Source organism: Metopolophium dirhodum, chromosome 5 (assembly GCF_019925205.1).
Source record: "Metopolophium dirhodum isolate CAU chromosome 5, ASM1992520v1, whole genome shotgun sequence".
NCBI classification, from domain to species: domain Eukaryota; kingdom Metazoa; phylum Arthropoda; class Insecta; order Hemiptera; family Aphididae; genus Metopolophium; species Metopolophium dirhodum.
In genome coordinates this window covers 16,818,269-16,844,133 of record NC_083564.1, presented here as the reverse complement: position 1 = coordinate 16,844,133, position 25,865 = coordinate 16,818,269, and the positions used below count along the sequence as shown (strand labels likewise).

The 25,865-nt window shown below is 28.4% G+C and overlaps 1 protein-coding gene and 2 pseudogenes across 1 annotated transcript; 2 read left to right on the top strand and 1 right to left on the bottom strand.

Annotated features, from left to right (window-relative positions):
• Positions 1-2,387: 2,387 nt before the first annotated feature.
• Positions 2,388-6,458, bottom strand: LOC132945158 (uncharacterized; annotated as a pseudogene).
• Positions 6,459-11,232: 4,774 nt separating this feature from the next.
• On the top strand, positions 11,233-12,454 carry LOC132945569 (uncharacterized). Its single transcript, XM_061015342.1, has 4 exons — positions 11,233-11,322; positions 11,430-11,585; positions 11,815-11,982; positions 12,278-12,454. The coding sequence occupies exons 1-4, from the start codon at positions 11,239-11,241 to the stop codon at positions 12,452-12,454; spliced, it is 585 nt and encodes a 194-aa protein (XP_060871325.1). The 5' UTR covers positions 11,233-11,238.
• Positions 12,455-19,842: 7,388 nt separating this feature from the next.
• Positions 19,843-25,865, top strand: part of LOC132945568 (UDP-glucosyltransferase 2-like) — a 45,272-nt pseudogene continuing 39,249 nt past the window's right edge.

Genomic DNA, 25,865 nt, shown 5'->3' with positions numbered 1-25,865 from the left:
ATTAAACAAAATTAATAAACAAAATGGTAATAAGAAAAATTGTTCTTATTTATTACAGACAATTTTTTAAAAACGTATAACTAATGGTTAATTGGTTTCATTTTCTGTAAACAATTACAGGGAGATTTGTTGAACTGTAAACAGAACATTCCCGCTTGAATTTTTGAAATTATTTTTATAATTAAAATACAATTTTAATATTATTATAAACCATTCGTTGAAAAAATAAATTCTTTAGTTTTAATATCCCAACAAAAACGCTCCACCAAACTAAGTATAAAAAAAAATGCTAAGTATAAAAAAACGGCTCTATAATAGATGTGATATCATTTTATAACTAATTTTTTGAACTATAGATATTATTTATGTTAAAATAGTCTGCTAAATAAATGAACTTACCTTGGCGACTTTATAACTCTTGATTAGTAAATACACTATCTATTTCAATGATATCAGAATATATTATTATGTAGTATGTACTCATTATGTTATAGTATTTTTATTTGAACTATATATTTAGATCGATTGACATGCTTGAGCTCTAATTTCCAAAAATGTATGGAAATATCTGTACAATTGTATTGAATAGAAAAAAAAATAACATAGGGTGTCCGGAAATGATACATTTTCAAATGTTAACTGAATCATAAAATGTTTCATAATATGGTATCGTGTATAGATTTAAATTTATATTTCCTCCTTCTGTTAAATATTAAAATTAAAGCTCCTATTCATATCACAGCCATAGACTATAGTAAATAGACCAATACTGTTACAATGGTAAATCTGCTGATTACAATCATTACTGTTATCGAAAACTATGTATTTCCTAGGATAATTTTCATTTTTCTGCATGCACTTTTTGTTTATGTAAACATATGATTTTTATTACCAACCACCAGTTAAACTCCAAGACCTAAAGTTTAAATACCTAAAGACAAAGTTTACTTCAAGCTAAAAAATAAATAATACATTTATTAAGGTAAGATTCACAAAAATATAATATATTCTAGTAGAAATTAAATGTTTTCTATTTATTTATTAAAATCCTTGGCAACAATCACAGCAGGTGTCCTCCAAATAGTAATAAAGGATAAAATAATATTATCTTCTATCTTGTTCAATCTATACTCAGTAGTGAGTAGAATAACCAACGACCCCTCACACTTTCATTGCAGATTTTTCCCACGACCAAAATAATCTACTCTTCACACAGAGATTCAATAATTGTGGGATATAACCTACAAAAACATTTAGACCTTATGTAAACCTGGTACACTAAATAGACAATACAAATATATCACGAGAATTCCTAACATTTGACTTTTACCCTGAAACGTCCTCTCACCTTAACCAGACAAAATATAACAAAATCCACAAACTCTCGCTAGATAGACTTTATCCTATAGCTACGTCAAACCTGGGTAGACCGTATACATAAAAATCATATCCTTCATACCTCTAGGAGGAAATCTCTTTATTACTTATTCAATAAACATTCTAAACTTGTCATTAAAAAATTAATTACTCATTTATAAAAGTGTGATCTCAATTTCTGCCTACCTATCTATTTATCACCTATGTATAATGTATATTTAATATACGGAATACGACTATGAGGTGTGGCCAAAAATTGATACGTTGCTAAACGCACTCCAGTATTTTTATTTATCTAGATGATCAGGACTTTGATGATAAATAATTCATGAAACCATGATATAACAGCTTACATTGCTATTTATAAGTCTATGCGCAACGCGCATGAAACTATAGAATACACCACTTCTAAAATCCAAGGAGTCCATCCACCCGTTAACCATTCATGTATGCCACTGATCTAGTACATAATATTATATTTTTATATCATGTACCTAACCATAAACAGAAGTGCAATTTTTTTTATTGTATTTTAGTCTTTAGAGAATAATTTATGGTGATAAACTGATAACTCTCGGCTCAGGATACGGGAATGTTAGTAATACCTACACCGTATTTTAATTAATTGAAAAGTTAGTACCTAGCTATAATTAAAAATAAAATACAGATATTAAGTACAATTTAATGTAATATATGAATAATATCTCTTTTTTACCATGGTATAATAAGGTATTATATAACAACTATAAAATACTCAAAATATTTTTGATTTGAAAAAAATAATGTATTTTGTAAAACTTTAAAATAGCTATATTTTGTTGAGTTATTTATTAATAATTTGGAGAAAAAACATTTATGGGTAGCGGGTACAGAAGGTATTTATAGTGCAAGTGTCTTTGAATTATAAATATAAAATAAAATGTTTAAATATTCATTAGAACAAACGTTATTTATTTTTTGTCAGGTCTTTCTGTTACACTCTGTACCTATACTCCTTTTATATAATTTAATCAAATTAATACTTCCCATGGTCGTACAAGACTATACTCCACAACCAGGCAGCCAAGTACTATATTTTCTGCATTTTTAAATTTATATTCTATTTTGTATTTTCCATAAAAATATACTTTGGGAAAGTTATGATCTTCAAATTTCTTTAAGTCAATCCCTGCTGTACTATATGTGCTCTGTAAAAATGTAGAGTTAAATTGTTGTAGGTAATTACCTAATATATAGTACTTGATGGTGTGTGAAGCGCACACACTGTTATTTTTTATAACTTTATTAAAAACTTTAAAATTAATAATATGTAATAATCTCCAATGAGTAATGACTTAATAATATTATCATGTTGAACATTTTTAATTTTAATATTAATTCAACCATTGTCCATTTTAATTCATCAAATAATATACATAAATTATGGTTAATATAAATAACTAAGTAGGTATATAACTTTTTATTAATGTTTTTATACTTTAGCGCTGGTAGAGGACAGCTATCAGCTGGAATGTTAATCCTGTTTTACCTTTCATAAATGAAAACCATGCATTTCCTCCTACATTTTTAAAAACACTACACGCCTTTTTTGATACATAAACCACAGAATTTAGTTTCCAACCACCAGTTGAACCCCAAGAAGCAACGTTTGCATCAAGCTACACATAAATAATATTACTTATATTACTTTAGGTAAGGTAATTAACAAACATTTAAAATTCAAGTGGAAATAAAAATGTTTCCAAATTATAGACCATTGCTATAATATTTTCACCGGTACCTAACAACTTCAGTCACTTAGTTTGTAATAAATATATCACAATAATATATTATTAATACAATTTATATGATCAGTTAAAAAATTAAATAATTTGTACACATTGTACTATCACAATGTCGATATTAATTTCCAGTCGATTTTTCTTTGATCAATGACCAAAAAAAGTGACATCAGTAATTAAATGTAAAAAATATGAACCCTTTTTGATCTAACTGATGGCATACCTATATTCAGAGATAAGGTGCATGAAAAATGAACACTGTCCCCTGCAGTGGCCGGTTTTTATACCCACCATTATAACTAGGGCTGTGAATTTGTAGGAAAGTGCATTTTTTTGCGATTGTGAAACGTAGCTCTGTAAGTATATAATTTGAATTATTTAACTACAAATCCATTTATTAAACTTTTAATTTGCATTTTTTGACGTTTTTAATTTTTTAGGTAATTTTTTCGTATTTTTAGGTCATGTTTTCCTTTTTTAGTTCATTTTCCAGTATTTTTAATCAAATTCCCTCAATTGAAAAACATTTTTTATGTTTTTCGTCTAATGCAATAGTAAAGATGATTAAGGTAACAAAATAAATAAATACAAAAAAAAAAATTTTAAAATTAATGTTTCAAATGAATGGCATTAAACAAAATTCAAATTCAATTAATATTTCTATTATTTTTTTTTTTGCTAAATAAACACATTTTTATGCATGTAAAATGCATTGTACAATAATGTAGAATATCCTATAATATCAATATAAATATAAAAAGTTGAAGTAAAAATCATTTTAAGTGAATTTTATACCATAAGTTTTGGTATTTTATATTGCATTTTTTTCATTTTAATTGCATTTTAGATTCTGAGCGAGGCGATGATGTGTGTTTTTTTTTAAAATTTTTTTTTTGTGTCTGTCATCAACTTTTAGGACAGTAAAAGTGCTTGGATTTTCTTCAACAGTAACTTATAAATATTTTAACTCTTTTTGAGCTGTTTTCAATTTTTTTAGTTTTTTTTTCTATAAATATCAATAAAATGTTATCTGTTGAGTAAAAAAGTTTGAAAATTTAATAGAAGGCTCCTAGGTTATTGTTTCAAAGGCAGATGAAAAAAATTAAATATCCTTTGTCACAGTTTTTATTTATAAGCATTTAAAGTTCAAATTTTGACAAAATACGGAAAAATTACGAAATTTAGCAAATTATTTTGAGTTGAGAATTCATAAAAATTTTCTTTTTAAATCCAAGATTTGAAAATGTAATATAAGATTACTCATAAGTTTTTCTACCTTTATCAAAAAAAAAAATGTCTACAAGAAACTTAAATTAAATTTTTATGAGCGTCTGAAATTCATATTTTCACACTACTAGATATTCACTTGATTTCTCATGTAGCGGTTTTGTTATTTTATTGTTATTCAAAAACGAATAACTGTAGATACATGAAAATTTTACTGAATGTTTATATATTCATTTTCTATACACCATGAAATTTTGAAAATATTTTGACTCTTTTTGAGCTGTTTACGGACATTGTCAGTTTTCAATTTTTTTAGTTTTTTTTTCTATAAATATCAATAAAATTGTATTTGTTGGGTAAAACAGCGTGAAAATGTAATATAAGGCTCCTGATATATTGTTCTAATAGCAGTTGAAAAATATTAAAAATACATAGGCACAATTTTTTTTTATAAGCATTTTAAGTTCAAATGTTGACAACATTTATCAAATTTATAATTTATTAATTATTTTATAGTTAAAAATGTATAAAATGTTTAACTTTTATGGGTAAGGATTGAAAATTTAAAACAAGGCTCCACGTAAATAGGTTATATATAAATTACTTTATTCACAATAATATCATCAAATATACTTAGTAATATCATAGGCTGACTGACCGTTTTCGCTCAGAATCGTTTTTCTTATACTATGATATTAATAGTGTTAAGAACCCCTGGCTATATTAGTTAGAATATATATATATAATAGTGTATAATATAATATTGTACGACGGCGACTGTCTGGAATTGCTGCGACAGCAATTCCAGGCAAGCGCTGGGTACAGACACGGCTCGTATAGCAAGCCGTGCCAGTAGCATTTCAGAGCAGTAGACGGAACATTGTGATTCGCACCAGAACATTATATTTGTCAGACCATTTTTTATAAAACATTAAATAATTCATTAAGTGCATTGTAAGTTTTTCTTTTCAAGTTAAATATAGAGAGTAGTAATTAGTTCGAAAGTGTTCGTTGTTTTTATTTGTGCACGGACCTCCAGGGAGATCCGTAACAATAGTGAAATTTAATTTAACACCATCCATTACAGTGACCCACTTGTAATCTACTGTTCAGCAGAGCGACATCCACTTATCCACCTTTTTTTAGTTTTTATTTCTATAAATATCAATACAATTTTATTTGTTGGTTAAAAAAGCTTGAAAATTTAATAGAAAGCTCCTATTATATTGTTTCATGATATTTGAAAAATATTAAAAATCCTTAGTCACAGTTTTTATTTATAAGCATTTAAATTTCAAATATTGACAAAATACGAAAAAATCACGAAAATTAGCCAGCTTGGCTAAAATAATGTCTAACAAATTTTCAGAGTGATCCAACAATGTCCAACAAATCAACCTGGACATTTTTCATATGGGTAAAATTTTGGTAACGTAAAGTTGTGCTGTTGGAGTATAGATGACAGCACAAAAGTGTCTAATGCTCTACCAACAGAAATAAAGTCCAACAAAGTCTGTGGGTAATCCAACAATGTCCAACAAGTTTGTTGGGTGTATTGCATATATGTCTGCCATAGTTGTGCTGCTAACTTTATAAGGGTTACTATAACCCAACAGACAAATTATATTTAAAAAATTTATCTACAGTGAGAATTTATTTTTGTTGTCTATGAGGCTTCGTAATATTTAAGTTTCACTTTATTATTCTAAACCTAAATTATTCATTATTATATACATTTACTTACTGTAAGTGTATCGTCAAAGTCTATCTCAGATGTGAAATTCCCTTTCATTTCAGTTATACTTAATGTCTTTTTACTAAAATAAATATGAAGTTGAATTGAATTTGTTTTTGTTGGTCCACAATTATACATTTTTTCAAACACCGCACGATATTCTCCCTGCAAGAATATCTAATATTATATTGTGTACCTATAGGTTAGGTTAGGTTAACATAGAATTAATTATATTATTAACTTACCACAGGCAAGTTTGGCATAAAAATGTTTTTTGATTGAAACATTGCAAAAAATCCAACTAGTACGGACATTTTTACCATCATTTTGTTTTTCATACTTAATTGTAATATCAATAAAACAGTATTTTATAAGTTATCAACTGCAGTAACAATATGAACAATAACCTTGAACCATAAATACATTTATTAATATATTTGTAGTGGTTGACATATGCTTGATCTCTGTGACCTCTAAATATTGCTAGGAGTATTCATATAATTATATTAAACAGGAAGATTATAATCAAGTTGACTCGGAAATTGACAATTTTAAAATTTTAACTGCGTGGGTACAAATGGAGCTAAATAATTTACACATTTTTCAATTTCCTCAAATTAAATCCATAAGGGATCGTATAAAAATATAAACAAAAATAATCTAATATACAAAAATGAACGTTTATTTGTTTTTTTGTCCTCGACAGATTTATAATTTATCTACAAACAGTATACAATAATAGTTATATCAATAGAATTATTGGGATTTGAGCCTCGAGGACGGAAGCTTCGTTTTACACATAGGTTGCTTATTTGATGGCTTATACATGAATTTTGTTTCGGCTCAAGAAATAGATTTTTCTTTGTTTCTGTTTCTACTCAGGGTTGATATTGTTTAGGTTAGCCAAACTTAAACGATATATAAATCAATTAATATAGACTCAGCTATATAGATATAATTGGACGAATTTTGTGAAAAACATGTCAGTTTAAAAATTTAGATTTTTCAGGAGCCAACAAAAACGTATTTTACATAACACATATCTCACGAAATAGTTTAACGGATTTAGATAATTAGACATCACTAATAATTTTGGACATAAAAATAATAAGTGATAGCATGATAATATTAGACTCCATGTTATAAATAACTTTGTTACCACTAGAAGCAGCATAATATTTCCTACTATTTTAATGTACAATATCAAAATTACTAATAAGTGACTTTACACGAATTTTACAAAGTCTGTCCAATTGGGCTAATTATTAGGGTTAATTATATCTAAATAAAGCATGTGAACAGCCACAGTGTTTGACCAATATTGGAACCAAATTTTGCAGAATCATAACTAAGGACTCTTAACGGGGTCATAACAGTATAGAATAGAAACAACTGGTAACTGCAGTTATTGGATATTATTAAAGGCTATGTGTATTGCTGAGGCTTATAGAGTAAAAAAAAACTCCTACTCAACCAATTTTGAGGATTCGAGGAAGGTTTAAAATATTTTACATAATATATTAAACCGGTTATTATATAGTTATTAATAGGTATATTAGTTGTTGATATCTGTATTTGATTAAACAATAAATTCATTTCCATTTTATTATGATAGGTACGAAAAAGTGTAATTTATTATTTAAATTCATACAATTTATTAATCACCAGTTTTAAAAATGTATTTCACATAGGTAGTAAATAATTAATAATATTATAACACAAGTAATATAGGAATTATTAGTTAGGAATTTCAATAATAGTACTTATTTCAAATCTAACTAAATTTTAGCTGTTTTTAGTAAAATGCTACATTCCAATAAAAATGAAAATATATCATTTCCAAACCTAATTACCTTTCTCTGATTAAATATAATTATACACATACTTCCAGAAAATGTTTAGAGGTTACAGCACAAGCGTGTTAATCCTCGAAAACGTATAAATATATTTTTAAATAAATAATTGATATTCAATATTAAATATGAACACTAAAAAAATACAATATCAACAATTATATTACGTATATCAACTTTAATCACACTAAATATGTTATTTTTATAAATCAAGCCGGTTATTAATTCACCAAAAGAAAGTTGAGGAAAAAACGGTTGTGTGATTCAGACAAAGATAAAAATCCAATAAGAACTAATACTTTTATTTCATTTTATTAATATAATTTTGATAGTATATTTTGAATTTATGTATTATGATTTGGTCGTCTGAAATTAGTCGTTTGGAAATTGGCTGTAGTACCTATCATGTTTTCGTCGCGAGGCGTGTATACTGAACGTTATGTACCTACTTGTGTACCTACAAATGGAAACGTTATGTAATTATTATTATTATATATTTTTTTTTTAGGGTTAAGGTTTCGACTACTAGGTCATTAGCCTGTTGTACTGTAGGGGAGGGTACTGTAGATTTTGTTTACACGTGTATGTTTGTTTTGGCAGAATTTTTAATTTGTACACTTGTTCTCCGGACACCGTGACTTACCCGAAGAAAAATGCCGCCCGCGACCGAGGTATCGAACTCGGGTCAGCTGCGTTGCAGCCAATGCCTTAGACCGCTCGGTCAATCCGTTCCCCTATTTCGCGATAGTAAGTTGAATAACATCATATACAAAATTTTAAACCATAATTATTAAACAGATAGAATTATTAGCTGAATTTCTATTCACCCGTGTGCAGGTTTTTTTTTGTGGCAAATCCTAACCTATATACGCTAAGTGCCTAGGTGTATCTTGGTTTGAGTAAATCTCAGATATAATACACTTTAGTTACTGTGTGCACGCATTTTAGTTGACTGTGATCTACTGTGTAGTCTAGTGTTAATTGTATATTTGTATAGTTGATAGTTGATACAAAAATACAAAAATAATAATTAGTATGCGTGGTCATGATGTTAGCCCCCAACCATCATACAAATGTACCAAACTAGTGCAAATATTTAACAAATGAATTGCAAATAATTGCAAATTGATTATCAGAATATTGTACAGTAATCGTAGAAGAGTGTGTATGTGGCTGACTATGGGTTGCAAGGCTGGGCATTAACGAGTTAAAAGTTAAAATTAAGTTAAAACGTTAAGTTAATTTTAATTGAGTTGATTTACTCATTACTTTTTTTTCAAATTAACTTTTAACTTAATAATAAGTTACTTGTTTTACGAAAAAAAAATACAAGTAACTTTTAACTTAACTTAACTTAATTATTTTAAAATAACTTAACTTAACGAATTAAAAAAAATCGTTAACTTGCTCAGTCTTGATGGGTTGAAGTTACTCCGGTCTCGACGGATCTGGTACTTCTAAATATGCTGTAGTCCTGCCCCTCCTATAGGTTAGGTTTGATATGATCGGCCTTACTGTCTCAATTTAATTGTACAAACGCTGGGGACAATAACACCGCGTGTTCTAATTGTCACTTAGTTGGTCTTATTGTCACCTTAAATAATAAATCCAATAAGAGTAGTGGTTATGCGGTGGTTATCCTGTCCTAAATAAATAAAAATCTATAAAGATAGTGATGTTTTGACCTTTTAAGGGACTTACTGTGCACCCACGATTCCGGGGAGAAACTCAGAGCTAGTGACCTATATAGAACTGTATAGTGTCCTGAAAGGTTGACAGGTTGATAGGTTTTGATATAATATAGTAATAATAACATTATACAAAATAAATAATTATTTAATGAGAAAGGGACACTATTTTATAATTATGTTAACTACAGTACTACAATCACATTACTATCAAACGCAACTTGAACAAACACTCGTGTTGTCAGTCTGCCGATTGATTTTACCGATTTAGTACAATTTGGTTCTTAGCCGACGCATTTTGTAGGTACTGAACTAACTAAATAAATTATAGAAGCTAAGACAAAAAAAAAAATTAATATCTTCGTACCTTCTTATTTCACCTATGTGAAAAAATACTCTTATTAATTTTGATTTTTACTACAGACAATGGTAATATTTTAAAGTTTAAAGTTTCAACAACTTAAAATTAAAACTTGTGATTTTAATTTAATTTAATAATTTATATGAATAGAACAAATTTTAAGTACCTACCTACATTGGGTATGGCCGAATTGCACTTATTTTAGTCGAACTGCACTTAGGTTTAAAAATGGTAATGGTCCAACTGCACTCGGGTAAAAAGCAGGTAGTGGTCGAACTGCACTTGGGCTCAAAAAACATATTCCGACAAAAATATCATGCGTTTGAAGGGGTTAAACGTTTATAATACACTAATTTCCCTTCCCACTTACAGGCTTAGGACTGACAATGTTTTTAATTGTTATTGACGTAGTTAAAAATCATTTTTTTATACATACCATTGTCCATTATGTTAATATAATATTATATTATTAAATCATCAAATATTATTATTGTCATTATTATAACTTTATTTTTAAACTAATTTTGATAATTTTTGTAGTAATAATATATATATAACTTTTTTTCATTTTATTATTTTTTTTTAGTAATTATTTTTTCAAATTGTCAAATATAATTATAATAATAAAAGTGAACATCCATAGTGACCTGAAATTTTAACTCCTTTTTTTGAAGGAGTGCAGTTCGACCATTATCTTTATTGAACCCAAGTGCAATTCGACCATTTCTCTTTAGGTAATAACTGCAATTCGACTATCCTGCCTACATTTAAGGTCATATCACAAAGTTTGGGTGGATCGAAAAATGAATCGATCACATGACAAAATTAACCAATGACTATTAAAGAGTCAACTGATGTGGAGAAACTGCTTCAATCGACTTCTTCATCCTACTTACACAATAATTTATAATTTATAATATTTAAATTTTGATTTTATTCTTTGTATAACGATTTTATTCAAGGACATTTAATCACGTATATTATATTATTTTACTTATTTTCTCCCATTCAGTATACATTTATAAATTTAAAATTTACGGAACAACTTAATTACATTTTTCCTGATAAAGATAATTATATAAATACTTCCGGAAATATTTAAAGGTTGCAGCTCTATCGTGTCAATATATTTTAAAATTCATGGTTGTTATTCATTTTTAATGTAGAAAACTTATGAAATAGTCTATCATTGTTTATACATAGTATTGTCGAAAATATGATACAAATTGAAGTATTCGTGCTTTTTGTATTTTTCTCAATATCTCAATCAAAAAACAATTTAATGCCGAACTTACCTGTGGTAAATTAATAATCTGATTGATTTATTAATTATATTATATATTTTTCTGTATTTGATGTGCAAATTTGGGGTATCTACAAAAATGTACATATACTACTTTATTACAGGGAGAATATCGTATAGTTTTTGATAAATTATATCAATGTGATTCAATAAAAAATCATTCAGTTCAATTTAATGTTTATTTTAATAAGAAGACATCAAGTATGAATGAGATGAAAGGGAATTTAACATATTTGGTACCTTTTGACGATACTCTTATAGTAAGTGAATTATAATTTATTTTGAATAATTTAATAAAACTTCCCTATTACAAAGTCTCAAATAGACAAGATAAAAAATACTTACAGTAAAGAGTTTTGTTAAAACTGAGATGTATGTAGGTATATAAAATTAGACAGATTTTTAATCAACGTACAGCTAAAACTATTTAATTTTAAAGGTTTATTGTCCATTTAACCTTAAGTAATATATATTATATTTCATTTATAGGTTGATTTAAATTTTGCGTCTTGGGGTTCAACTGGTGGTTGGAAATCAAATTCGTATATTTTCATATCAAAAAATGCATGTAGTAATGTAAAAAATCTTTTTGGAAATTCATGGTTAACAGTTATCAAGGCGTTCAACTTGCCAACGGATAGATGTCCAATACCACTGGTAATGTATAAAAACACTGAAAACAGTCGTGTGGGTCACTATTTAATGGGTGTGTTAAATTTGAATTCAATGATTCAAAACGATTTTGAGAGAAGATAATCTGTCATTATTTCAATTTTTTTTTCTGCCGTAAAAGGTGATGACAGACTGAACAAAATTAAAATTTAGATATAAAAACCAACAAATAATTGTTAAATCATTACATCCGTTCAAAATATTATGTGTAATGTGTGCACCTCCTATAAAGTTATTAAGTATTTGTTATTTCTAACAATTTTTCTCTATATTTTTACAGGGGACATATATTACATTAGGGATTGACATGAATAAATTTGAAGACAATAACTTTCCCAAAGTATATTTTTATGGAAAATATAAATGTGTGATTAAGATAAAAACCGTAGAAAAAAAAGTAATTGGCTGCGTGGTTCTAGAGTTAACTCTTATACGGCCGTGGGAAACACCAAAATGATTAAATTATAATAAATGATATTGAGTAGTATAATATATTTGTATGTTCCCAGCACCTTTTTTACAGGGAGACTTCAGCTTAAATGGCCATTTTTACATACTCCTACCGTATAACGCATAATCTCAAAAAGTGTAATGTATGTTCACAAAACATTTATTTACATTTTATTTTGTTATGTATCATTTTAAACAGTTTGTTATATGTATATTAATATTATTTTATTTTTCTAATACTATTATAAATAAATTCTAAAAAGATATTATTTACACAAATTTTCTTACTTTTCTAGTAAAAGGCACATATTCTACAATACGATCATCGCGAAAAACATTAAGAGTTATATAATATATGAAGATTACGTATCAACACGATATCGGGATCACCGGTCTGCGGAATAACACGGCCGCCCAAATTATTTAGTAGTGTTCGGCGTTCGCATACTTAAAGGCGTATGACCGTCACCCGTCGAAATCTTTATTATTGTATTATAAAGGCACAAATTGCCATTTTTTATTATATAAAGGCATGAATTGCCACTTCTTATTGAACGTGGGCGCGAATTGCCAATATTTATTATTTATAATATTATGTTCGTTCCAGGGCCGAAAGCGGTTTCAAAATCGATTTTGAATACCGGTTAAAACCGTAAAAAAACTGAAATCAAAATCAAAATATAAATCGAAACCTCAAAAATACAAAAAAGGTAATCAATATCGAAAAAAATTGAAAACTGGTGTTCAAAATTGAAATTAAAATCGAAAAAAATTTAAAACCGGTAATCAATATCGAAACCAAAAACGAAAAAAAAATAAAACCGGTAAACAATATTTAAACCAAAATTGAAAAATAACAAAACGATAACTAATATCAAAATAAAAATAAAATTTTTTTTTTTGGTATTAAGCCCAGCTGCTATTTTTATAAGTTCCTGCGTTCGTCGTTGAGGAGACGTTTCACTTTAACGTAGTACAGTAGTACACTAGTATCTACACCTATGACCTAGGTTAGGTTAGTAGAAATGTGGGTAGAACTTAGGAAGGTACTGTTTTTATTACAGATTATATAGTACAAAATAATTGTCTAAGGTTTATATTCAATATGAGCAAGTGAGCTGATAACAACTAGTCAATAACTTAATATGCATCTCATTTTACACGTTGTGGCAGAACAAATTAAAGGACCATTTTCAAAAATATATAAACTAGTTTCAAACACAAAAAACAATATTTTGTTAATCGTGGAGTTGTATTAACTTGTTTAGAAATAATGATTTTCATATAAGGTATGACATAAAATGAATAGTTATTGGACATTGGTTATTAATTATTTGTTAAATGTTAACTCGAAGCTAAATCATATTATAGGGTAAAATATGTCAACAGCAGCTGTGTTATTTATTTCAACTAAAATTGTCCGAAAATAGTATGAAAATAAACGTACTTAAGATACAATTGTCAGTTTCAACAATCAGATGTGTTGGGAGAGTTTTGGATATAGGCACATAATTCATAAATTATACTGTGTATACAAGTATAGTCAGTATAGATAATACATTAATTACACATAGGTTATACTTATAAAAAAATTGAAAACCATTAATCAATATCAAAATCAAAACCGAAAAAATTTAAAACCGGTATTCAAAATTGAAATGGAAAAAAAATTAAAAAACAGTTATAAATATCGAAATGAAAATAAAAAAAAGTGGATGTCGCTCTGCTGTACAGTAGGTTACAAGTGGGTCACTGTAATGGATGGTGTTGAATTAGAATTCAATGATACAACATCATTGAATAAGAAAAACGATTCTGAGCGAAAACGGTCAGTCAGCCTATGATATTACTATAAGTATATTTGATGATAATATTATTGTGAATAAAGTAATTTATATATTTACTTATTTACGTGGAACCTTGTTTTAAATTTTCAATCCTTAGCTACAAAAGTTAAACATTTTAATATTTTATACATTTTGAACAACAAAATAATTATAACATTTTAAATTTGATAAATTTTGTCAAAATTTAACTAATGCTTATAAAAAAAAATTGTATTTTGTATTTTCAATATTTTTAAACTGCTATATTGTAACAATATAACAGGAACCTTGCATAAAATGTTCACGCTTTTCTACCCAACAAATAAAATTGTATTGATATTTATAGAAAAAAAAACTAAAAAATTGAAATGTCCGTAATCAGCTCAAAAAGAGTCAAATTATTTTCAAAATTTTATCGTGTATAGAAAATGCTAATATCAACATTCAGTAAAATTTTCAAGTATCTACAGTCATACATTTTTTTAATTACAACAAAATAAGAAAATCGTTACATGAGAAATCGAGTGAAATATCAAATGTTGTAAAAATATGTATTTCAAACGCTCATAACAATTTAATTTGACTTTCTTGTAGACATTTTTTTTTTGATATAGATAGATAATCTTTTATTATATTTCCAAATCTTAGATTGAAAAAGAAAAATTTTTATGAATTCTTAACTCAAAATAATTTTCTAATTTTCGTGATTTTTCCGTATTTTGTCAAGATTTGAACTTTATATGCTTATAAATAAAAACTGTGACTAAGGATTTTTAATATTTTTCAAATATCATTGTAACATTATAGTGGGATCCTTGTATTAAATTTTCAAGCTTTTCTACCCGACAAATAATGTTTTATTGACATCCATATAAAAAAATACTAATAAAATTGGAAACTGAAAATGTTCCTCAAAAGTTCAAAACAAATCAAAATATTTTTAAAATTTTATCGTGTATAGATAATGCAAATATAAATATTCAGTGAAATTTTCAAGTATCTACAGTCATTCGTTTTTTAATTTTATTTAGAGTTACACCAAAAACCAAAATCGTTTTTCTCGAAAACAGATTTTGCGTAAAAATTCCCATTTTTCCTTAATTTTTCTTTTGTTCTTCACGGCGCTTTTGAAAACAACTGAGAAATTTTTACTTTTGACCCCCCAAAGTACAAACTAGATTCACTTTTCTATCAGAAAAGTTACTGTTGAAGAAAATCTAAGCACTTTTACTGTCCTAAAAGTTGATGACAGACACAAAAAAAAAATTTAAAAAAAACACACATCATTGTAAAAACAATACATTTATCGCTCCACTCAAAATCTAAAATATTCATACATTTTTAAACAAGAACAATACTTTATATTTTTCATAAAAATACACTTTGGGAAAGTTATTATCATCAAATTTCTTCAAGTCTACCCCTGATGAGATATAATTGCCCTATAAAAAAATAGAGATAATAATTACAAATACAATATAGAAATTTGATGGTGAATTTATTTTTAAATTATTATTATTTAAGAGGACGGTACACAGGTATTTGTTGTTTCCGTTGTACAAGTGTGAAACATACCAAATGTACGTTCAGCAGATCATGTTTAGCTTCGTTAATTAAATATTTAGAGTGAATCAACATATTATGAAACTTGATAGTATGAACATAATTTGTGTCTGTATTTGGGTTTTGTATGATAGTTCAATTTATTAGCAAGTTTTGCGTATATACTATAGCCTAAATTAAAAATGTTCATAACTCACTTAAATTCTGAATTATCTTAAAAAAACTCATGTACAAACGCCATATTCTTACCATCGAGTTTCATATAATAAGTCGACTCACTCGAAATCTTTAATTAACAAAGCTAATTGTGATCTGCTGAGCATACACTTACTACATTACGGACTTGTGAAACAGATACAAAAAATTCATGTGTGGTCCTTTCAATGATTAATATGGGCCAACAATAGCATAATTCTGTATAACATATTTTTATTAATAGTTTTTAATATTAATTCTACAATTTTCAAGTCGTTAAATAATAAGCTTCCATATTAATTATTATGAAATTATATAATTGTTTTTAATGTTTTTATACATTACCACAGGTATTGGACAATTATTAGATGGAATGTTAAAACCCTTTATAAATGAGTACCATGAATTCCCTAAGAGTTTTTTTTGTATTACTACATGCAGCTTTTGAATTAAGTATATAGGCATTTGGTATCCAACCACCAGTTGATCCCCGTTTCCATGATATTTTATAGTAATAAGCATAAATGTGTACATTCCTTAAAAATCTCAAATCAATCATTGCGTTAGTTTCGGGTGTACGTTGATTATATATGTACCAGTCAGTGAATAAGTCAATAAATATGTGTTCTTTTATATACCAGCTACATCGTGTGTATACGCAGATTCTATTAAACAAACTTCAATACATAAAAATGTTTCACTATATTATACTAATATTAAATTATAAACAATAAACATTATATACTTACTGTTACATTATCGCTAAAAGGTATCAAAATTGTTAAATTCCCTTTCAACTCGATTATACTATTGATGTATTTTTATTAAATTGGTAATTAAGTTTAGTTGAATGGTTTTTTTATTGAATCACAAGAATATATTTTATCCAACACTAAACAACGATATTCTACCTGAAATAAGTTAAATATTTAATAATACATATTGAAATATATACTTTCGTAGAAACCTCATAATATAATCATTTTGCACAAGGTTAATCATAGAAAATATGTAGCGTGTAATAGTAGTATGAAGTATGATCTATAAATCAATCATATTATAAATTTACCAATGGTAATTTTGGCATGAAACGGTTTTGTGCTCGAGACAGTGAGTAAAATCCAATAAGTATAAACATTTTTATTTTTATCATTTTCTCGAGGATATTTAATTTCATATGTTTTCAACAGTAAAAATAAATAACAGCCATGAATTATGAAATATAATACTGATACATTTATAGGGATTTATATACCTAATCTGTATAAATATTTCCTGAGGTATTTATATAATTATATTCAACAGGAAAAATGTAATTAAGTTTATTTTAAACTACTATCATTGTCAGGACTGAAAATTAATTTGGTAACAGTATTAGTAATTACGCTATTAGTTTTTAAATGACACACGTAGGTGCGATTATACAATTAGAGCGCATTGTAAGCTAATACAAATAATAATGATCTATGTTTGCCAAACATTTAGAAAAATTGTATCCCAAAATATTAGTTAAAAATGTTGAAATAATGGCCATATTAAAATCGCCAGTTAAACAAAAATAAATAAAAAAATACATATATTTTTGTTTTTATGATAAACTAGCTGACACGTTAAACGTACATGTCCCCACCCCTACCCATTTTCACACGTGCGAGATACGTGTCCCCAGCCCCACCCATAGTTTTTTTTGTTTTTGCAGGGGCGGTAATTGAGCAGGAATTCCAGAAGTGGTGGCAGGAATTGGCAGGAATTGAGCACTAAATATTGGCATCAGAAAAAATTGAAAAATTAAAATGGTTGGGTGTGGGGACATGTACGTACTCGGTAATGCTTTGCTATTGCTAGGTTTTTGGGATCGTTCAATCATTCAACATTTGGGATGTTTTGGATGTAACACGCTGTGAAAGCAATGTATTTTTAAGTATAAATTATGTTATATATTAATTCATATCCATCCCGAGTCCCGACCAGAGTTGTCCATGAGATCCACTATGCGAGCAGTATATTGTCAGGTAGACAATCTACCCAGGCAGATCACGGACCCTACGTGTTGCTTACGTAAGTGTATAATTTTACTCTAAAGTATCAAAGTTATACAAAGTTTGTCGTTTTCACTTAATTCCATCCATGACAAAATAGATAAGTATTGGGAAAAACCAATTAAAACTGGGAGCGCTGTCGACGCCTATCGTACTGATGGTTAGGCGGGTACCCCCCTACGTCGATGTGGGACCCAATGTGGGAGATTGTATTTATTTTCCCAACATTTCGCATACATTTTGTCTTAAGTGAAGTGTATTTAAATGTATTTAATAATATTAGTAGAAATTGTACTTACCAACAGTTAGGTATAAAAGCGTATAAAGTTTCGATACCAAAATTAATTTTTTATAAAAAGTAAAATAACCAATATAAAATTATATCTATACATTCCAAATATGCGAATTGAGGATTACCAGAGCACGTATCGTTAGCTTGTTTTCCCAATATGCTTTGGGATACGCAACACACTAGTTCTTCCACCACAAAAATTACGTCATCTGTTCTCCGATATTATATATATTATTAATATTAGTATAATTATTTCTGCTGGTGAGAACAGCTTACGTCACTATATTGGTACGCGTTCTCGGCCAATATTAGTTATGTTTATATAATACCTATCTATTTTGTTGTGATTCAACCTATGGTGGATTAATATAATCAGTTAATACAAAATCCTAACCTAACCTAACCTTACTAAAATCGGTAGGTGGAAAAAAAGCCCAGAAATATAAATGTGAACACATGTATACTTTACTCCTAATTAGTAATAATTACCATGCAACTATAACAAAATATAATAATATATTATAGTGAAAATAATAATTTGTTGGAATTATAAACAAAAAAAACCCATATACTGTAGTGTATAGGTAATATATTCACACTGTAGTTCAGCAGACGCTGACTATGCATTTTTATAATACTACAGCGCATATATTATGTCTTGTGTAGTGTAGCCGGGTATACATAGTTAGTCGTTGATTTATATTACGCCTCGTAACACTACTGTACATCGTATCATTATACTTATTATTATATTATATATATCCGATCTTTATTATTATTTACCTTTAACTTCTGTATATCGGTGTACTTCAACATAATTAATTGTTAATTGAATAAAATATTGATTGTAAATAAAATAAAAATATAAATACGAACACAATATTATGTATACCGTATACGTATTATGATATATTGTGTTATAAGTTATAAGTCGAAAAACATTAGTCAAAGGTATATACATACTTAAATATATTATAGCTTACAACTTATAGTAGTATCTATTATACCCAGTGGCGCATTTAAGGGGGGGGCAACTGGGGCGAATGCCCGGGGCGCCAAATTTTAGGGGGCGGAAAAATTTTTATAGTTTACCACTACATAAGATTGAAATCTTTCTATTCTGTCTGATATAATTATTATTCAAAATACAAAGTATAATAAAGATTATAAATTAAACATAGACCTAAATACTCATAACTAATAAGGTCTATTGTCTAATATGAATAATATGATTATAAACGGTTTTCATACGGGTCTATGAGCTGCACGGGATTGCGACAATCACAGATATAAATATCTATGATTTATATATATATATATATATATAATTTATATTTATGACCTGTGGCGGCATTACGTTTTATCAGTCAATACAGGTTAAAAATAACATAATATTATTATTATCCATATATATTCTTCATATACATTCTTTTCGGCATCAACTTACCGTTGGCAGATTTTAAATTCTTCAATCAAGAGAATGTTAGATACAAGGTGGTCTGCAAGGGATGATGCGTGTCATTCATTGAATAAAAATTGGTCTTCTATTGAAAATGCTTTAATTAAGATTGGAGGAAATGAAAAAGAAAAACCAGCTATTCGATGTGAAGTAAATGGCATACTCAAAATACTTAAATCTTTAGAGACATCCTTCTTATCAATTTTTTGGGGAGACATATTACATAGGTTTAATATAGTTAGCAAAAAACTTCAAAGTGTAAATATTGATTTAAGTGTTGTTGTTGAGCTTTATCAATCACTAATTAACTATGTTGGTGATATTCGTACAGATAAGGACTATTTGAATTTTAAAAATACTGCTATTGATAAATGTGGTATTATGAACTTCAGAACAACTGCAAAACGACAAAAAAAAATTAAAAATTTAGTGATGACAGTTCAACAGAAAACATTGTCACTGATTTTAAAATAAATACATATTTTGTAATTTTAGATCAGTTGAAGTCAGAATTGTTAAAAAGAAAAATTGCATATGACAGCCCTTTAAAAAATTATTCCTTTTTTTTTTAATTAACTGAATTAACAGCGGCAGACATTAGGATATCTGCTGATAATTTAAGAAATGAATATAATACAGATTTGGGAACTTCATTTTCCAATGAATGTATTCATTTTGGCAGCTACTTAAAAACAATTTCCTATCCTCCACAGAGTATACAAGATATGTTAATATTTATAAGGAAAAATGAGCTAAAGGATATCTTTCCTTATGTGTATATTGCTTTGAGAATGTTGTTGTGCACTCCAGTTAGCAACTGTTCAACCGAGAGATCTTTTTCAGTCCTAAAACGTATAAAATCATACTTAAGGTCAAGCATAGGAGAAGAAAGGTTATCTGCATTAGCAATTATGAATAAAGAGGCTGATATCACTACAACAATAAGCTATGATAATATTATTCAAGAATTTGCACAAGACCGTGCACGTCAAAAAATATAAATAAATTTTTTTAAATATTGTTTGTTAATTGTTGAAGTTTATCAATAATTATTTTAAATATATTTATTATCTACAAAAAATATTAAATGTATATTTATTTGTGTGGGGGGGGGGGGGGGGCGCTAGAAAAATGTTGTCCCAGGGCGCTTAATGTATAAATGCGCCACTGATTATACCTAAGTCTGATATTTTTTGACTTATAACTTATAAATTATAACACAATATATCATGATGTATACATAATATTGTGTTCATATTTATATTTCTGGGATTTTTTTCCGTGGGTTTTTTCCGTGATTCACTATTATCCGATGAATAAAAAAAACCAAACATTCGTATGTATCAGCTTGAATTTGAAAAATAATTCCGCTTTATGTTATTTACAATTAAAACGTTATTCAGATGAAAACGTTATCCAAGTTTTGCATTTATCGTTATACAGAACTTAAACTTATCCAAGTCTTGTGTTTATCGTTATTTAAAATAGTGTTAATACCTATTTCATTTAAAAATAATAACTTATGCAGGTAGGTAATGGCCTGGATATGGAATCGGGAATATAATATAATCAATTGTAAGCAGCTGTAATAGCTGGTGAAACACAATTGCGCTCCGTGAAATATATGTCTTGCTCTTATAAATATAGAGACACAAGACATTTTTTTAAAATACAGTCGAAATGGTAAACTCAAAGTTGAATTTAAAAATTTGAGTGTATTAATACATGACATTATAAACATTATTATGACATTATTATTTTTCATAAACGTATTTTTCCAATGTCTATGCAAGTATATCATAAAGAGTAAAGACATACAATAATTGAATTATTCAAGATCGATATCCTATAAGATCTGGATATTGATATCCTATAAAATTTGAGACTCAAATAGGTAAGCCATGTATATTGTAACATCACAGCATTTTTTGGTACATTATTTTAATAGAAACAGTCCCCGAGCGTACCTTAGTAGAAACAATCCACGGTTGCGCGTAACTCTCACGCAATAGTCATAAATAACAAATAGTATTGCGCTCTAATGCGTAAATGATCGCAGTATTATGTAACATATCCCCCGACCCCCACAACCTGCAGTGTCCAGTGTCCACACGCCGTTGCCCACGGCTGCCGATGCCGTCAGCGCCTCGGTCGCGCCCGGCATCATAACAACCTGTCTCCAAAAATGTTAGTAATTATATTATTGTAAAACGCCGACACTGACCTGCCCCACTAATTCGACGAATACAAAGCTCCGTCGCTGGTCCAAAGCCAAGCTCCGTCACCGAATCACTCTTTTTGCAACTGGCGACCTGTCTACACGTCTTTCCATTTCTACAACCGACGACCTGTCCACACGTCACGTCTCCGAGACCATCGACGGAAAAAACCTCGTGACTAATTGACCACGAACGCCGTCGTTTTGAACCTGGGTCTTTGCTCGTGAAAACACTGCCATGATGGGCTCAGCTCCAACGATGGGCCGCTAGTGGCCAAGCAGACCAGGCATGGAGTCTCCATTCAATGTACAGAACAAATCGTCGGTCGTTGTCCAATATCGTAACATATTTATTTTGTCTCTATCCCTGCCCCCCCCCTCTACACAAGCACGTATATTGTTGAGACGTCGCAAGACGCAGGTCCCTACCTTTTTTATTCTCACACTTGATTTTTCCCGGTAACCCTGTGAGGGCAAATCATGAACGATATGGTGTGTCGCTTTCCGTGGGCCGGAAAAAAATGACAATTCCACAAATTTATTGCATTGCCATGTGCCAAACTGATTATTATTATTTTTTTTATTATATGCATTGCCATGTGCCAAATTGGTTATTATTATTTTTTATCTATACTAACTATGTAAAATACAATCACATGATAACCTAACTTATTTTTCTTCTCAATTAATACAACATTTTCCCCCTTAAATAAATCTTTAAAATTCATTTTTTAATGCGTGTAACAAAACCTATGAGTTCCGGACGCACCGCAGCTCTGCCCCTAGTGTTATATTGTTACAATGACAGTTGTAAAATATTAAAAATACTCAATCACAATGTTGATTAATAAGCATTTTAACTTAAAGTTCGAATTTTTACCAAATACTTTAAAGTAACGAAAATGTCCAAATTATTTTGAGTTGGTTATTCATAAAAATGTTTCTTTTTTAAACCTAAAAGCAGGGACTGGAACCTTTATGATTTTATCGGTTTCGGTTTAGGTTTCGGTTCTCAAAAATCCAAAATTTCGGTTTCGGTTTTGGTTCGGGTTTACAAAAATATCAAATTTCGGTTTCGGTTTCGGTTTTGGTTAATACCGGTTTTAACCATAATTATTTTACTTTTGCTTTTTATTTTATTTTTATTAATCAAGTACTGTATAAAAAATGAACACATTAAGAACTTCAATTTATTGATAGGTATTTGTAATTAAGTGTACCTATTTAAGAATTTAGGTAATAAAATATCATTACAATATAATATTAACATTAAAACTAAAAAATATACTATTTAATTCAATAATTTACTGGCTGTTTATGGAAGTTTCATTATACCACTAAATTCTAAACATTGTAAGAATTAAAAATAACATTATTAGCATACAATATGTATAAGGTACCAATATTGTAGATGACTAGCAAAACCTAGATAATATTAATATATTAAAAAAATATAATAATAATATATTTAAAAAACAACTAGATATCCACTAGGTACGTACCTATTTTGCTAGTTAATAGTAAATAATATTTAAATTTTAAACTATAAAGTAATAGACAAACATACAAAACATAAATATTATAATTATAATATACTGGTAAGATAATCAACCTTATTATAAATAAATTACTTTATTATAGTATATTATCAATTATAATTAAGGGGAGGGATAGGTACAAAATGAGTATTAGTTTATTTTAATAATGTATAGTCTATAGACTATAGAGTATAGAGGGTGCATCTTGCTCGGATATATAATAACAACAATAAGTGTATACCTATTTTAATATTTATGTTCTCAGACTATGGTACACTCTATTTTCATATTTTTGAATAGGTACCGTTATTACATATTTATTTTGATAACCAATTGTCTACAACAAAATTATTTTTACTTGGTACTACACTACTATCGATTATTATTAAAACACATCAATATTCCAAGGACGTAAATAACAATTTCACGATACACGGCGCGCGGAACCGATATCGACACGTCGTATACGATCGTCAGCGTCGCGGCTCAGTTTTAGGCAGTTTTAGCGCAAAAATATACTATATTATGCAATGTGCAGTATGCACAATGCACATCATAAATAGGCACTTCACGTGTTATATGTTAATATTATCACTGCAGGCCTCAGGTATACTAGTGGAAGGCCGTAAAATTCCGGGAAATAAATTGGCGGAACGTATAAATCCCGGAACATATTTACACGGACCGTATATCGCCGGAATCCAAAATCATTAAACCGTATTTGCCCGGAACGTATAGTTCTGGAACGTATTTTTCCGGACCGTATGTATCCGGAATCAAATCCGTATTCATCCGGACCGTATATACCCGGAATCTAAAATTCGAAAACCGTATTTGCCCGGAACGTATAATTCCGGAACGTATTTACACGGACCGTAAGTGACCGGAATGTATTTATCAGGGACGTATATTGCCGGAATCCGAAAGTTGAAAACTATATTTGTCCGGAATAGATATTTCCGGAATATAAAAATTTGGAAACCATATATCCCCGGAACGTATATGCCCGGGAATCAAATTTCGAAATCCATATTTTGACGGAACATATTATTCCGGACCGTATAAATTCGGAGTTTTGTAAACTGCCTATCTTAAACCCCTTAAAAACGATGGTGATAACCTCTTAATTGAATTTAGGGGAAAAATATGTGGGCAGATTCCTTGCTATGGACTCAATGTGATAAAGTGTATAACTGTATAACTGTATAAGACTACGGGTATAAAGATCCTTATTATCTATGTCTTCTATGATGAGACCAGTGAAGATAAGAACACAATTATTTACATATTATGAATTATTGAAAATAACCTCACCTTATTGTTTGCTGATATTTTAAGTGGTAACCGTTTAAAACCTGAACCATGGTTCCACTAATTAATAATTCGTTATTATAATTTAAATTTTTTGATTATTTGATTAAACGAATTTTGTATGATTTTTTTCGTTTATTTTTGAATTTTTTTAAATTCGTTACACCGACCATTTAAATAGAATCTCCATAAAGTTCTTTATCCACGAACTTTAGATTTCACCATTTGCCGTTCTCCTATGTGAGATTAATCTCATCTACTAACAAACGACCACAACATTGTTCTGAATAGAGTACATACCTAATATTATAATATACATCTGTCATTTACTAATTTACTGTACGTGTATACCTATTGTCCAGCGTTAGTATATATTTTCAAGACATGTCATATTATAGTATTATAACAAAATACATTTAATTATAATCATTTTTTTGAGGCGTATATAATATCATTAACTTTGATGATTGAAATTTAAAAACCATCAGTTATATAAACCAACAGTGGCGTCCACAGGCGGGGGCTAACGAGCTGAAGCCCCCCTCCCCCATTGACCATATTATTATTACTTTTTCAAAAAATATTTATCAAGTTTCAACTGTCAACTATAGTAAGAAATACGTAGATTTCATATATCTCTTACCAGAATGAATTCATTTTCGAAAAAATATTGTATTTGCATACCAATTTTCCTAAAATTATCTGTTATTTTTCGGTACAAGTATGAACGACTTGTATGAAAGACTTTGTATTAAATTGTCTATATAGCATTAGCTCTACACATTTAATATTTTATAAGTTTTGTACAAATTAGCCGTGGTTTTGATGACATTTGAACTTTAAATGCTTATAAAAAATAACCATGATGTCTATGTATCGTTAATATTTTAGCTATAATAAAAACTTACGTATTACATTTTTAAGCTTTATGACCGGATAAATAATTTTTTATTGACATTTATAGAAAAAAAATTTTA